Here is a 15,726-nt window from a genome sequence, read left to right on the forward strand (position 1 = left end):
TCTATTTACATTTCATTGACAAAAGTCCAAAGAATATCTTGCTCATTCTGTGGACCCACAGTGAATTAATACCGTATACAGTTGAGGTTTTGCTTTTATTTTTAAATGATTGCTAAAGAAAAATTCATATTCTTTGGAGCTCTGGTATATGTGTATGCCTTTCTAGTATAGAAAGTAAAAGTGTGCCCTTTTTATACCATTTTTGTTTGCTTGTAAGGACATTTTAAAGCATTTCTAAATGCTAATCATTTCAGTTAAAATACAAGACTTAAATCAGTTAGTATACTTCTGCTTCCTCTAAAGTAGCTATTGTGTTCTCAGTACTAAGGACCACTATGAAATTTCATATAAGCGCATACTCAGAAGACAGATGTACATGCGCTGATTTGATCTGAAAATGTCTGAGGATTTATTTGTATTAAGATTTATTCCAGCGATAAATTTTCTAATTTTTATGTGAAAGATGTAGAGCACATGATTTCTCAAGCCTTTTTCAATCATAAAATTTTGTGATGTGTATATATAACACAATCAGCTATGATGTCAGAATACTCAAGATAATACTTAGGTTGATCCTTATATTTCAGGTCGTACTGTAGATATTTTTGTTGGAAAATGTTTTGAAAGTTCTTGTGGTTACAAGTACATTTTAAATTCAGCCATTATTGTTTTTCAGTCTTGTAAATATTTTAAATATAACTTGGTCTTAATTTTTTTAAAGCTATCCTTTTTTACAGCTAAGATTCGAAGATTTGACAAATTTATATTCTTAGAATTTAAGTTAATCATGCTATTTCTAAAGCAGACATCAATGATAACGCTTGCCATCTGTTTTCTTGTGTTTTTTTTTTTTTGATGCAATATAGGTATAGAGAAAATAACAGAAAAGGATTTTACTCAGGAGTATGAATGCATAACAAAATCTATATCACCTTATCCAAAAACTTCATCACTTGAATCCTTAAATAGTAACAGTGGAGTTGGAGGTACAATAAAGTCACCCAAAAACAATGAGAAAAACTTCCTGTGTGCAAGTGAAAGTTGTTCACCAATTCCACGACCACTGTTTTTGGTGAGAATGTATATATATTTTTTTCTTTCTCAGATATATCTGAAGGTAGTAAGTTATTTTCCCTATCATCTTAATCAGATACACCCTGCTTGTCTATTTAAGGTTTTGGGTTTGGTCTAGGGTCTTGGGGGAGAGACACATAATGACAAGAGAGAGATACTTGCCAGTCTTGATGAACCTAACAGACAAATAAATGTATAGCTATACAGGAGAAATAATGTGGTAGCAGGAGAGTACAGTAGTTTCTCATTATTTGTGGTTTCACTTTTTGAGGTTTCAGTTACCTACAGTCAACTGTGGTCTGATAATATTAAATAAGAAATTGCAGAAATAAACAATTCATATGTTTTACATTGTGTGTAATTCTGAGTAGTGTGATGGAATATTGAGCCATCCACTCTGTCCCTCCTGGGATGTGAATCAACCCTTTGTCCAGTGTATCCATGCTGTATACCCTACCTGCCTGTTAGTCACATAGTAGCCATCTTGGTTATCAGATCAACTGTAGAGGTATTGCAGTGCTTGTGTTAAAGTAACCCTTATTTTACTTAACAATACTGCCAAAGGGCAAGAGTGTTGATGCTGACAATTCAGATAGGCCAAAGAGAAGCCATAAAGTTTTCCTTTAAGTGAAATGGTGAATATTCTGTGCTTAATAAGGAACCAAAAATAAGGTATGTGGAAGTTGCTTAGATCTATGGTAAGAATGAATCTTCTTTCCATGAAATTAGGAAAAAGAAATTTGTGCATAGTATAATAGGGTTAGGCACTATCCATGATTTCGGGAGGGTCTACTATATTTTAAGAAGAAATGATACATATAATGTGATACATAGATGATGAAGAATGAAGAATTTCTTTTCAACATATATTTACTTTTTATATTCCTACCATTTACCTGTTATACTTCCGTATAAACACCTAAACCAAATATTGTAATTACACTGTTTTCAACTAAATTGTCAATTTACTTTGTCAACTTGTAATTTTTGTAACTAAAGGTTATTAAAGGCCATAGACTTTATGGTGAAATCTGAAAGAAGTACCCGCATTGCAGGAATAAGCCTATTCAGATCTAGAAAATGTGTGTAGTTTTTATGTGTAGAACAATTAGTAGTATCTCTTAGGAAGTGATCATTCCTATTACAAAACTCTTATCTGTACTCTATACAGTAATCACCCCTTATTCTCAGGGAATACGTTCCAAGACCCCCCCAATAGATGCCTGAAATGGAGGATAGTACTGAACCCTATATATACTATCTGTTTTTCCTATACACACATACCTATGATTGTTTAATTTATACATTAACTTATAAATTTGCAATTTATAAATTATTACAATGACAAAACAACAACTATAACAATACACTACAGCATCACTACTCTTGCTTTTGAGGGGCATTATTTAGTAAAATAAGGGTTACTTGAGCACTGCAATATCTCCACAGTCAATCTGATAACTGAGATGGCTATTACTTGACTAACAGGCAGGTAGCATATACAGCATGGATATTCTGGACAAAGTGATGATTCATATCCCAGGCAGGACAGCCTGATGGCCAACGATTTCATGGCACCACACAGAATGGTACACAATTTGAAACTTATAAATGATTTCTGGAATTTTCCATTTAATATTTTTGGGCCATGGTTGAGCATGAGTTATTGAAACACTGGAAAGCAAAACTGCAGCTAAGAGGGACCATTGTGTGTCAGACAGATAAAAGTGGAACTATGCTGTTTAAAGTAGAGGTAGGAGATCTAAACCCTAGATCTACCTAGCCTCCTTCACCTCCTTCCCCCAAATAATCCCCAAGGCATATTTTCAAAACTCTGAGTTTCTACAGACCACAATTTGAAACCCAGTTTCACACTAGTGAAATTCACACAAATTCTCCTGTGATCCTTTATCAATATAGTCGGCCCTCCATATCTGTGGGTTCCACATCTGTGGATTCAACCACAGACGACAATATATATTTTTAATTGTGTCTGTATTGAACATGTACAGACTTTTTTTCTTGTCACCATTTCCTAAAAAATACATATAACAACTATTTAAGAGTATTTACATTGTATTAGGTATCATAAGTAATCTAGAGATATGTATATGGGAGGATGTGTATACATTATATGCAAATACTGAACCATTTTATATCACAGATTTGAGCATCTTCTGATTTTGATATCCACAGGAGGTCCTAGAACCAATCCCTGTGTTTCTGTCATTCTTACTTTCCCCCGCATCCTTTAATCCCTTCAGTATGCCACCTTGCAAAATCTCCAAACCTAGGTAATCCCCCCCCACCATCTTTGATGCTACTCTGTGTTAGATGGAATTTTAACAGTTACATATTCATTGGCTAGACACTCATGAGACATTCCCCCATGCTGCCCCTTTACTGTCAACTCTTAATAAGGTGTTGGAAATTTGCTTTATATATGGTAGTTGAACCTGCTTACACTCTCAACACTGCTATGAGATAGTGCTCATTTTTCTACAGTTTTAACTAACTAGGTGTTATCAGTTGTTTCTGTTTTTGCCAGTCTGGTAAGCATAAAGTTGTGTCTTTAATTTGCATTTTCCTGACTCATTTCATCAATGAGTATTTTCACATGATTTTGGCCATTTTGTGAATTCCCTGTTTGTTTTCTTATTTTTAAATTGCATTGTTTGATTTTTCTTACAAATTTGTATGAGTTCTTAATATATTCTGGATATTCTTTATTCATTGTATACAATGTAAACATTCTTTTCCTAGTATGTATATTTTCGCTTAATTACACAACTTCCCTATGACAAAAGATAGGACATAATCAAATTTACCAATCTTTTGGGTTGTTCAAGAAATCTTCCCCTAAGCTATTGTCATAAAAATATTTTCTTATTTTAGATTTGAGTCTCTCCAGGCTTTCTTTTTCATATGCATATCAAATTAGTGCAACATCAGGAGTGGAATAGTCTTAATTTAGTCATAGGCTGGGTGATCACATGGGCCTGGATTAGGCACTATTAGATTTTACTGTTTACTGGCCTGTTTATCTATCTCTGTGCTAATACCACCATTGCTTTAATTGGGGTCATTTTACATTTATAGAGTGTTACATACACCCTGCCCCACCATTCCTCAGAATTCCTTTGGCCCTTTACTGATTCATATACATTTTTGAATTAGTTTGTCTAAGGGAAGAATTGCCATTTTTCAATATTGATGTTGATCTTTCTTATCTACACATCATTTCTTTCTCCACTTTTTCGTCTTATTTCCTACAAAGTTGGGCGAAGTCTTCTACAAAGGAAATGTTGTTAGATTAATTCTTAAGTATTTTATGGGTCTTTTTGCTGTATTAAAATCAAAGGCTTTTTAAAAAAATTACATTTTCTGAGTTTTAAAATTTTTATATAGAAAAACTATTGATTGTTTTATCTCCAACAACCTTGCTGAATTTTATCATAATTGTCTGCCTAGATTCTCTTGGCTTTTCTGTATAGACAGCCGTGTAAAATGTTACACATGAAGATTGGAACAGAAAATGCAAAAAAATTCTTATTTGTGTTCTTGTTAAGGTGACTTTGACCTCTGGAGCATAGAAACTATACTAGCAGGGATCCTTATCTACAGGTTTTGGTCATCAAAGTAATAATCTACTTGCCTAAGGATGTTTTATTTTTAGTTATGAATTGGAATTGCATTTTTGCAGTGAATTAAGTAGTTTTGCAGTTTTGCTTTAATGTTTCTTATGTTCAACTCTTTTTGAAGTGGGGGGCTTTGAACAATTTTGTAACTTCTTATTGGGTTTTTGTATGTCTTCATTCATAGCCCAGATGTACTCCAACTAAGAGTAATACTATTGTAAATAGAAAAAAAATAAGTTCTCTGGTACTTACACAAGAAACACAAAACCGTAACAGCTCTTCAGATGTAAGCAGTTATAGTTCAGAAAAACGGCTTATGGAAATTGAATCTCCAAATATCAATGAAAATTATATACAAAGCAAAAGAGAGGTAAGTATGGTACTATAACTTATAAATTTTCCTTACACTAAGATGGTTCTTATAAGACTCAGATTACTGACCTTTAGTGGTAATTATAATATTTTAATGCTTTTCAACTGTCATTACCTGAAAATCTGATGTTTAAAGTATATAGAATGGCTTGATCATAGAAAAATATTTTTTGATAGAAGAAAGTTGAAACTTCTAAAATGAGAGTAGTAAGGTCTTAAATAGTGAGGATACCACTGCTGAACCCTGGATTGCATATTTACAATTGGCACTTTCTGGTTTCGTGAATATATAGTATTTGGTTGAACTTCCTGCCAGCATAAAAGCCCATCCATCCATCAATAAAAATATTTTAATAACCTGTAAAATATAGAAAATCAAGACAGAATTTTACAACTTGGAGAGGGCTGCGATTTGAGCTAGACCTAAGTGGATGGGTATGTATATGTAGATTAAGTGGAGAAAAATAAGTAACCTATGTAAAGATTACTAAGTAAAAAAACCTGTATATTCAAATAGTATAACATAAGGTTAGATGTGAAAGATGTGGTTTGAAAGAAGAATAGTTTAAACTTTAGTTTTTTGTGGCTCCTTATTTCCTGACTGAAAGAAATGGAATCCTAATAAGAAAGAAATGAAAAGCAGGAATAGAAAAAAAAATAGCTCACATCACAGCTATTACAAGAAGATTGAGGTCAACTTAGAATCAAGGTTAACACATGGTAAATATTAGAGATGAAAAGGAAGGGATAGAAACAATCTGAGAGAATTGACAGCATTTAAAATCATTGGCTTTTGGGTTTGAGAAAGGTGATAAAATGTGAATTGAAACATATTTACAGAATTTTTTTTCTAATTTCTAATACGTATTTTAGGAAAGTCATTTAGCATCTTCATTATCCAAGTCTAGTGAAGGAAGAGAGAAAAAGTGGTTTGACATGCCCTGTGATGCTACTCATGTATCAGGTTTGTAGTCATAGTCTTGCTTTTTAAAAAATGATTACTGAAATGCTACGTGACATTTCATCTAAAGGAATTATGTATTTTAAGTCATACCATTATTCAACCTAATGTAAAAAGAAAATAAGTAAACTAGGTAGAATTGAATGCATAATTACCTAAAACATAATAAAAATACTTAGTGGAAACAAAGCCTTTTTAAAATAAAAGCAAGAAAATATTAGGTATTCTTAAGGAAAATTGTAGCACTTTTAACTTTCTTTAACTGTTCCTAAGGCCCCACTCAACATCTTAGTCGCAAACGAATATATATAGAAGATAATCTAAGTAATTCCAATGAAGTAGAAATGGAAGAGAAAGGAGAAAGGAGAGCAAACTTGCTTCCCAAAAAACTGTGTAAAATTGAAGATGCAGATCATCATATCCACAAAAGTAGGTGTAGATCAGTAGCCTGTATCAAAATGCAGTTATTTGGAGGGTGGTTCTTATATTTTGAATGAGTATATTTACAAATTTGTAAAGACAACTTTGGATATGTCCAAGATGGATGATGCTTTATTACAAAGTTCACATTTATATGAATAATTGTTGTAGTAAGGATCTTACATACCCATAGATCTCCCTCATCATTCTATCACTTATTATCATATTTAGGTTTTACTAGAGTATGAATTTACTGATGTGCTAGTACCTCACTAAATACTTAATAATAATGTGGAACTAGTTAAAAAGCAATTAAAAATAATCCATAAATGTTCCAGCTTAAAGTAGTCATTTCTGCTGTAATAGCCATACCAAAAAGTTTGTTTTATAAATCAAAATAATCTCATTTTTAAATTAAAAAAACATAAGGAACTCTTCTGCCTTTGATTTCATAATCCTTAGGTTACACATAGATTCGGAAAATAAGATTTTGTTCTTAGCCTAATTACAAGGCTAAATTTAGAGTAATGCATATTTTAACTTCAGCAGATTGTTTTCATTTTTTTAGTGTCTGAAAGTATATCTTCATTATCAACAAATGACTTTTCTATTCCTTGGGAGACCTGGCAAAATGAATTTGCAGGTATAGAGATGACTTATGAGACTTATGAGAGGCTCAATTCAGAATTTAAGAGAAGGAATAATGTGAGTTATTCTTTAAATTATGATTTATACCCAATAATATAATAATATGCCACACTTTCTACTAGACCATTGGCTTGTTTGATCCTTTGGCAACAAAATATCCATTCATGAAACCAACTTTCCTTATATGTGAATAATTGGAATAAAATCTGTGTATTATCCATATTCTTTCTTTTGCTACTACTTTTTTCTGTTTTCTCCTATTTTCCTTTTCAATTTAATGTTTTGGCTCTTCTATGTTTTTTTTTTACTGGACAGTTTTCATGCCACTTTTCAAGACATTTTTTATCTCATTTAGGTGAGCATTAATGAAGGTAGTATAGTGTAGTATAAAGAATGAGCAGCTGCAGTCAGAGAAATACCATTTCATTTTGTTTTACTAGTTCTGTATTATAGTTATGTAGTCTTAGTTTTTGAGGTTCCAGTGAGATAATGCAAAAATGCTTTTTAAAACAATTTTTAAGTATTAGTAATATTTTTCTGCCTATCTCTTTCACATGCCTCTATTTGGAATTGATAGTTTTTTATGCCCTCCTTTGAATAAAAGATGTTTTGGGCACAGGTTATCAACCCAAACCACCCCCCGACATCTTGCTTTCCTTTCTCCTATATTCAGGGTTAAAATTAGAAATTGCTTTTCTTTTTCTTTTTTTTTTTTTGCCCAAGGTCAACCTAATCTGAATAGAGAAGCTTTGACTTATATATTCTAATATGTGTCTGTAGCTAGATTTAAATATATGTTTTTGTGTAAAAAATGGTTTTAAAAAATTCTGAGTGTGACTTGTAGGCTGTGTCTTTGAAGAGAATTATAACTATCAGCATTTTTGTAAATACTGTAGAGTGTGGGGTTCTTATGAAAACAATTGAGGAGTAACTCAACCCTTAGTCAAAGACTTACTGATGGAGTTAAATAAGTTCACTCAGAGCAGTGTCTATTAACACTTCAGTTTAAATAACTGAGTTTTTGATTTTTCACTTTTCCAAGTTCTTCTTAGTAATTTACATTTCATGGAAAATTATTTGCTCTTACTGTAGTCTTGGTTAGATTGTTATTTTGTAAAGATATTTTAAGTTTAAAATGAGTATTTTTCAGATCCGACATAAAATGTTGAGTTATTTTACTACGCAGTCTTGGAAAACAGCTCAGCAACATCTAAGAACAATGAATCATCAAAGTCAGGACTCTAGGTCTGTAATAAAAATCTGTTCTGAAAACTTTTGAATGCTACATATTCTCAATGCTACAGTTTTTAAAATTAATCTCATTTTGTTTCTGTAATAGGATTAAAAAACTTGATAAATTCCAATTCATTATCATAGAGGAGCTGGAGAATTTTGAAAAAGATTCACAGTCTTTAAAAGATTTGGAAAAGGAATTTGTGGTTTGTTACTTTTAAAATTTTTTAAATATGTTTAAAACCTTGTTTTTAAAGAGCTATACTTGGAAAAACTTTCTTTTTTGGGAGCACATCCTAAAGCTTTTTGTTCAGAAAATAATTTAGTTTTATCTTAGATTTCTAATCAGCTTCATATAAACACTTTTGAAGTACAAACTTAAATTTATGATGAATATCTTTGATAATGAGAAATCCTGAGAGATTTTACTTTCAATTTTATTTTAATTTGAAAGAGCGTTTGACATCTGGAATATTTTTAACATATAGCCATACTGTTTATTTAAATTTGTAATAATAGAAATAGAGTAATTCTACTGTTGGATTTTAATTTTTAATCATATTAAAGTTTAACTGGATTTTATACCTTACAATTTAGGACTTTTGGGAAAAGATATTTCAGAAGTTCAGTGCATATCAAAAAAGTGAACAACAGAGGTTAGTATGACATTCTTAATGACTATAATCTATAAAATTAGATTTTTAAATTTCTATTTGAAAAATTAAAATTATATATACTATATTATAGCACTAATTTGAATTATTGATAAATACAAGGTTAACTCATTATTTTACTTCTTAGGCTTCATCTTTTGAAAACTTCATTGACTAAAGGGGTCTTCTGTAATACTGATAATGAAGAAACTGTTTTTACATCTGAGGTATAAATTTTATGCTTTTTATAGGTTACCTTTCTTGATTACAAAAAGAATTTGTTAATCTAACTTTGTCTTTGCTGTGAAAACTTTATGGTAAATTTCATGGGTGAAATATATTTACTTTTTTACAGATGCATTTGATGAAAGAAGATCTGAAAGTGCTGCAAGACAGGCTTCTTAAGGACATGGTAAGTCAACTAAGTTTGAAAATGGGATAATCATACTTCAATGTCTTTTGTTTTTGTTTTTTGTGTGTGTGTGTGCTTTTATGTCTCTCTTTTTGGGTTGAGAGAAGATAGTTTTAGCCCAATTACTTTTAGTTATTTAAACTAAATAATGGGAGCACATTTATAGTGAAAGAATTAGGGGTAATTTAAACAGGCCCTCCTAAGGAGTAAAAGAGAATATAAATTTGCAAATTGAAAAATTATCTGAAAGAATGATTTGTTTGCGGTTTCTAAACACTATGTACTGCAGCAGGCGTCTATCCTGCTCTGTCTTCTGAAGGAGAAAATATGGCAGGACAAAACTCCCAGAAAGTCTGTAGTTTAGTGGAAGAATTACTGTCTGTTTGGACAAGATGTCATTTACTTAGATTTGAGGATTAAATTAGTTTACTTTCCAATGGCCTAGCAGACCAGCAGCTGCATTCTGGGGGGAAACGTGGACCTGGGAATGGACTAAAGGTACTGCTTTAAGTGATAATGTCTTTGTAGTGTTCTCAAAGATGAAAGGCATTTTTAAGTACACTGATCTTTGTATACACAGTATATTAATGTACTTACAAAGATAGAACCTCAATATGCTGACATAGTACAGGATCAAAATGTTGTGGCTAAGCTAGTTTAGCTTCAAGCAAACAAGAAGCTACTTAACTAGGTTGATCCTTGTTGAAATTGTTTTCTAGACTTTTTATTTTACTCTCTTCCTTTGAAAAATTGAATCTAAATTTCATTGATTTGGGGCTTTAAAAGATTAGAGCCTTCTCTCAACTGACTGTCTTGAATATCAGTAATGAACACAGAATTCTGTAGATATCTATAGACCTGTTAGAATGCAATATCTTCATGAAAGAAGTTGTTTTAAAATGAATCACTAATAACAGCTTGATTTTTTTTTCTATTTTATTTGATGGTTTTACAGCGATAATGTGAAATCTAAGTGTGATTTTTTTTCTTGGCTATAGCTAGAAGAGGAGCTTCTTAATGTACGCAGAGAACTGATGTCAGTATTCATGTCTCATGAAAGAAATGCTAATGTGTGAAATCTAGTTTTTATCAACATACTTTAATTATTCTTCTCTGTGTATAACTGAGGAAATAAGAATAATCCTACAAAGAGAAAAATATACATGTCACTGAAGCAAGTGTACCCTTTATAGGAACCCTCAAATTCAAAAAAATGTCTTTTAATGGATGAGAAAGAACCACTATACCATGAGTCCAAGCCCAGAAGACTTCGGTCTATACCATATTATTTTTTAATTTTGGAGATAAAAGCTTTAAGAAACTTTTTGAGTTAATTATACTCATAAAATGAGTTTCTTTAATAAATTAAATTTTATTGTGTAAAATGTATTATTACATAAAATGTGTTTTTGAATCAATGCAGTTTGGGGATGAATATAATTAAAATATGTTTAATAGCTTAGAATTCAACTAATAAAAATTTAGTCACACTTACAAGGGGGAGGAAGTCCCTAATTTAAAATATATAACTGAGTGGTAGATCAGTACTTTCAGCACACTGTTGGAAACATTTATTCAGATATGGCTCTAATGTATTAGGAAGCACTAAATGGCCTAAAAAAGTAATTACATTGCCTAAATACGTTAATTCAATATAGAAGTCCTATTTCATAAGCAGGCTGTTTGACAAATACTTTTAATCTAGTAGTCATTGTAATATCTTGCTAGATTAATTTATAAAAGTGAGTATACATTTGACTTGCTTTTAATGAAGTTGAAATAAATGCTTATGTCACTTGAATAAATATAAATCATTATATTCCTATTTTGTGAACATTGGGTATCTGAAGAAGGATATTTATTTGATCCAAAGTATAATACTAAGTAGCCTTACTATCCCTTGTCTATTTAATGGTAGCAGAGTATTATTCAAAAATAATACGAATAATTAAAAACAGTGGGAAAACTGGCTTCTTAAAATCCCTCTCATTTTGGTCAGCTTTGTGCAATTATTAGCATCAGCTAAGATTTATTGATAGGGCAGTGGGGTTGCTATTTTAAGAGAGTGACAGCTGTTATAATATTAAATACCACTCAGGACTTGCAAATCTATGTTGCCCCATGAGACTAATTCCATCATGTCTTATCACCCTGTTTACCTCATTGTCAGCCAAATTTCCAAGACTCCTAAGTCATACCTCATACTTGATTTCAATACTGTACTATATGTGTAATCCATCCCAGGTTCTTTATTCTTTCCAGCTCTTCTAAAATCATGTCATTACCAGCAGTTGTGCCCCTCTAAATCTCAATTTCCAACATTCTTATCACTCCAGCCTGTCTTTCCAACTTGCTTTGTATAGTAGTCTCAGGCTATTTATACTTTTTCTCTATTCCTGTTACCTTCTTGTCTGTCTGTCCTTCCTTACCCATTCTAGATGCCAGAGTTCAAAATAATACTCTTGCCCTTTCTCTTCCTGTCAACCTTATCCACTAATTCTTAGCTGTCCTTCTACCAATTGAACAGCCCAGGAGAAAATAATACAATCAGGCTTTAAATTTATGGCCACGTACTTCAAATGGGCACTCAACATTGCTCAACAATCCTTACTCTGCTCTCTTTAATTGGCTTTACCACATTTCCAGAGTAGTATTGCATATAAATACCTCTTTCCTTGATTATTTACCTTTGAGCTGACTGTCTAACCTCATAATTTTCTCATCTTCACCCTAAAATCTAACATGTTTCCTGCATCAAGACCAGCATTTTCTGATTTCTCTTTCAGTCCAATAGCAGATTTGTTTATTTAAGAACAGTCACCCTACTAGAGCTTTGAATCCCATTATCTTTGATTTTCCTCTCCTGATTTTTATAGTCCATGTTAATTAAATAAGTAAATAAATAGGCCTTCCATTGACATCAAGTTCTCCTGAAACCACTGCCCTACCCATGTAATTATCCATTCACTTTTGCAGAGAATATATCAGAATAATCTTCTCAGGTTACTATCTCAACTTCTTTGCTTCCTTCCCTCAATGCAGCTCTGCCCCTACTATTTCATCAAAACTACTTTTATCAAAATCAACAGTAATTTAAGTAAAAACAGATTAGATATGGCAACATAGCCTTTCAGTGGCATTTCACGCTTAAAATCCTCTGCTGGCATGTATTTGCTACTCTTCTGTGCCTTTTCCTTGGGTTCATTCCTAGTCTCTTTCTTTTCCTCAGTCAGTACTTTCACCTTAAGTAATTTCATCTAGTCCCATATAATAACTATTTCTGTGTTGATGATCTCAAGTTTATAAACGTTCTGACCTTCACTTTGGACGTCAGAACATTATAAATACTGCTGTATTGACATTTCTAATAAGAATCTCAACTCTCAAAACAACTTGATTTGTCTCCCTTACCATTCTTTCTCTTCATCAAAGAAAAAGTAAACTTTGTCTTCCTATCTCAATAAAGTTACTTTTAACTACCCAACTATTCAAACCAAAACCTAACAGTAATTCCTGATTTATTTTCCTTTTAGCCAAACAGTAAATTGATCAACAATTCCTACTGCCAAAATATGACCCACATGTGAATACTTTCTGCCACTTCCACTGTCTCTGTGACAATGTCAATATCATTTCTCACACAGACAATTTCAACGGCCTCTTAAAATGGCTTTTCAGCATTTATACTTTCCTTTCCGCAGTTTTTTCACTTAGCAGCCACCATTGTCTTGCTAAAGCATAAATCATACCATGTCACTCCCTTACCTAAAACTCTCCAGTGACACACTCTTAACCAGTGGGTCAAGGGACAACTCATAAGGGAAATTAGAAAATACTCTGACAAATGAAAATGCAACATACCAAAACATGTGATCCGTTGAAAGCAGTGCTCGGAGGGATATTTATAGCTGTAAGCACCTACAATAAACAGTAAGAAAGATATCAAATCAATAACCTTACTTTATACCTTAAAGAACTAGAAAAATTTAAAGCTGTCAGAATCGATGAAATAATGAAGAACTAGATCAGAGATAAACAGAATAGAAAAGCAACACAGAAAATCAATAAAAACAAAATTTGGTCCTCTGAAAAGATCAAGAAAATAAACCTTTAGCAGATTGACTAAGATAAACAGAAGACTCAAATTACTAATACAAGAAATGAAAGTTAGGGACGTGACTACTGAAATTTCAGAAATAAAAAGGATTCTAGGAGAATACTATGAATAATTATATGTCAATAAATTAGTTAACCTAGATGACATCGATAAATTCCTAAAAACAGAAATCACCAACACTGACTCCAGAAGAAATAAAAAATATCAACAGACCTATAACATGTAAAGAGGTTGAATTAGTAATCAAAAACCTCCCAACAAAGAATTCTATCATTTAAATAATGCCGGTTCTTTTTTAATTTTTTCAAATTTATTTATTTATTTTTTAGAGACAGAGTCTCACTCTGTCACCCAGGCTGGAGTACGGTGGTCTGATCTTAGCTCACTGTAACCTCAAACTCCAGGGCTCAAGTGATCTTCCTGCCTCAGCCTCCTAAGTAAGCTTAGGACTCTAGGCATGTGCCACTATGCTCAGCTATTTAATATTTTGTAGAGAATGGGGTCTTGCTGTGTATCCCATGCTGGCCTTAAACTCCTGGCCTCAAGTAGTCCTCCTGCCTTGGCTTCCCAAATCACTGGAATTACAGGCATGAGTCACCATGCCCAGCCCAGTCCTTCTTAAACTCTTCCAGAAAACAGAAGAGGAGAGAATATTCCAAATCACACAATGGCGTCATTACACTAATATTCTCTATGAATATAGATATACAAACCCTCAACAAAATAGCAAACCAAATCCAGCTGCACATTAAAAGCATTCCATACCATGACCAAATGGATTTATCCCAGCCAAGCATGGGTGGTTCAACATAGGAAAATGAATGTAATATACTATATCAATAGAATGAGGGAAGAAAAAGAAACATTCTTATGTGAGTTGATGCACAAAAAGCATTTGACAAAATCCAATACCCTTTTATAATAACACTCAAAAAACTGGAACTAGAAGGAAAATTCCAAAACATGATAAAGAGTATGTATGAAAGCCCTATAGCTTACATAATACTCAATGGGGAAAGACTAAAAGGCCCCCTGCCCTGCCAAGACCAGGAATAAGACAAGGATGCCTCCTTTCACTGCTCGTATTCAATACTGTACTAGAAGTTGTAGCTAGATCTAGAAATTATGCAAGAAAAAGAAAAAGATATCCAAGTGAGAATGGGAGAAACAAAACTGTTTCTCCTTACCAGAAATTTGATCTCATGTCTAAGCAATCCTGCAGAGTCAAGAAAATCATTAGAAGCTAATACAAATTCAGCAAAGTTGCAAGATACAAGATCAACAGAAAAATCAGTTGTATTTCTATATAATAGAAATTAACAATACAAAAATGAAATTAAGAAAACAATGGCTTTTACAATAGCATCAAAAAGATTAAAATTCTTAGCAATAAATTTAACCAAGGTAGGCATAAGACTGAAAACTACAAAACATTGTTGCAAGAAATTAAAGATGGCCTAAATAAGTGGAAAGGTAATCCATGGTCATGGATTGGAAGATTCGATATGTTAAAATGGCAATACTCCCTGAAATAGACTATAGATTTAATAAAATCCACATCAAAATTCTAATGGCCTTCTTGCAGAAATGGAAACGCTAACCCTAAAAATCATATGAAAATGGAAGAGACCCGGCATAACCAAAAAAAATCTTTAATGAATAAAGTTGGAGAACTCATACTTCCCAAGTTCAAAATTTATGACAAGCCTACATTATTGAAATCATGTGGTACTAGCATAATGATAGACATATAGACCAATAGAATGTAATTGTGTGTCTAAAAATAAATCTACCCATCTATGGACACCGAGTTTCATCAAGGGTATAAGACCATTCCATGGGGGAAAGTATAGTTTCTTAAATTGTTCTGGGACAATTGGACAAACACATGCAATATAATGAGGATGGAACCTTACTTTGTATCATATACAAAAATTAATGGATTAGAGACCTAAATGTAAGAGCTAAAACTCTGAAACGCAGGAAAAAAATGCAGGAGTCAATCTTTATGACCTTGGATCTGGCAGTGGATTCTTAAATATGATACAGATATAAGCAATGGAAGAAACATTAGATAAATTGGACTGTAGCACAATTCAAAACTTTTTTATTTTATTTTATTATTATACTTTAGGTTTTAGGGTACATGTGCACAATGTGCAGGTCTGTTACATATGTATCCATGTGCCATGTTGGTT

The 15,726-nt window shown here is 32.3% G+C and overlaps 1 protein-coding gene across 4 annotated transcripts in view; it reads left to right on the forward strand.

The window, feature by feature from the left end:
• LOC116463292 (synaptonemal complex protein 2) overlaps positions 1-15,726 on the forward strand; it is a 100,517-nt gene that overhangs the window by 59,303 nt on the left and 25,488 nt on the right. For 3 of the 4 annotated variants that reach the window (XR_009212019.1, XR_009212018.1, XR_009212020.1), the window contains 10 exons: positions 867-1,072; positions 4,897-5,082; positions 5,958-6,048; positions 6,319-6,474; positions 7,034-7,170; positions 8,264-8,358; positions 8,453-8,552; positions 8,944-9,002; positions 9,148-9,226; positions 9,355-9,411. Coding sequence is in view for 1 of the 4 variants with exons in the window: in XM_032146330.2 (XP_032002221.1) it covers positions 867-1,072; positions 4,897-5,082; positions 5,958-6,048; positions 6,319-6,474; positions 7,034-7,170; positions 8,264-8,358; positions 8,453-8,552; positions 8,944-9,002; positions 9,148-9,226; positions 9,355-9,411; positions 10,410-10,487 (1,244 nt within the window). In the remaining 3 variants the exon portion in view is untranslated. Of the gene's footprint in view, positions 1-866; positions 1,073-4,896; positions 5,083-5,957; positions 6,049-6,318; positions 6,475-7,033; positions 7,171-8,263; positions 8,359-8,452; positions 8,553-8,943; positions 9,003-9,147; positions 9,227-9,354; positions 9,412-10,409; positions 13,241-15,726 lie in introns of those variants that run through there. The other variant, XM_032146330.2, reaches the window with a different exon arrangement.

Source organism: Hylobates moloch, unplaced genomic scaffold (assembly GCF_009828535.3).
Source record: "Hylobates moloch isolate HMO894 unplaced genomic scaffold, HMol_V3 SCAFFOLD_32, whole genome shotgun sequence".
NCBI classification, from domain to species: Eukaryota; Metazoa; Chordata; class Mammalia; order Primates; family Hylobatidae; genus Hylobates; species Hylobates moloch.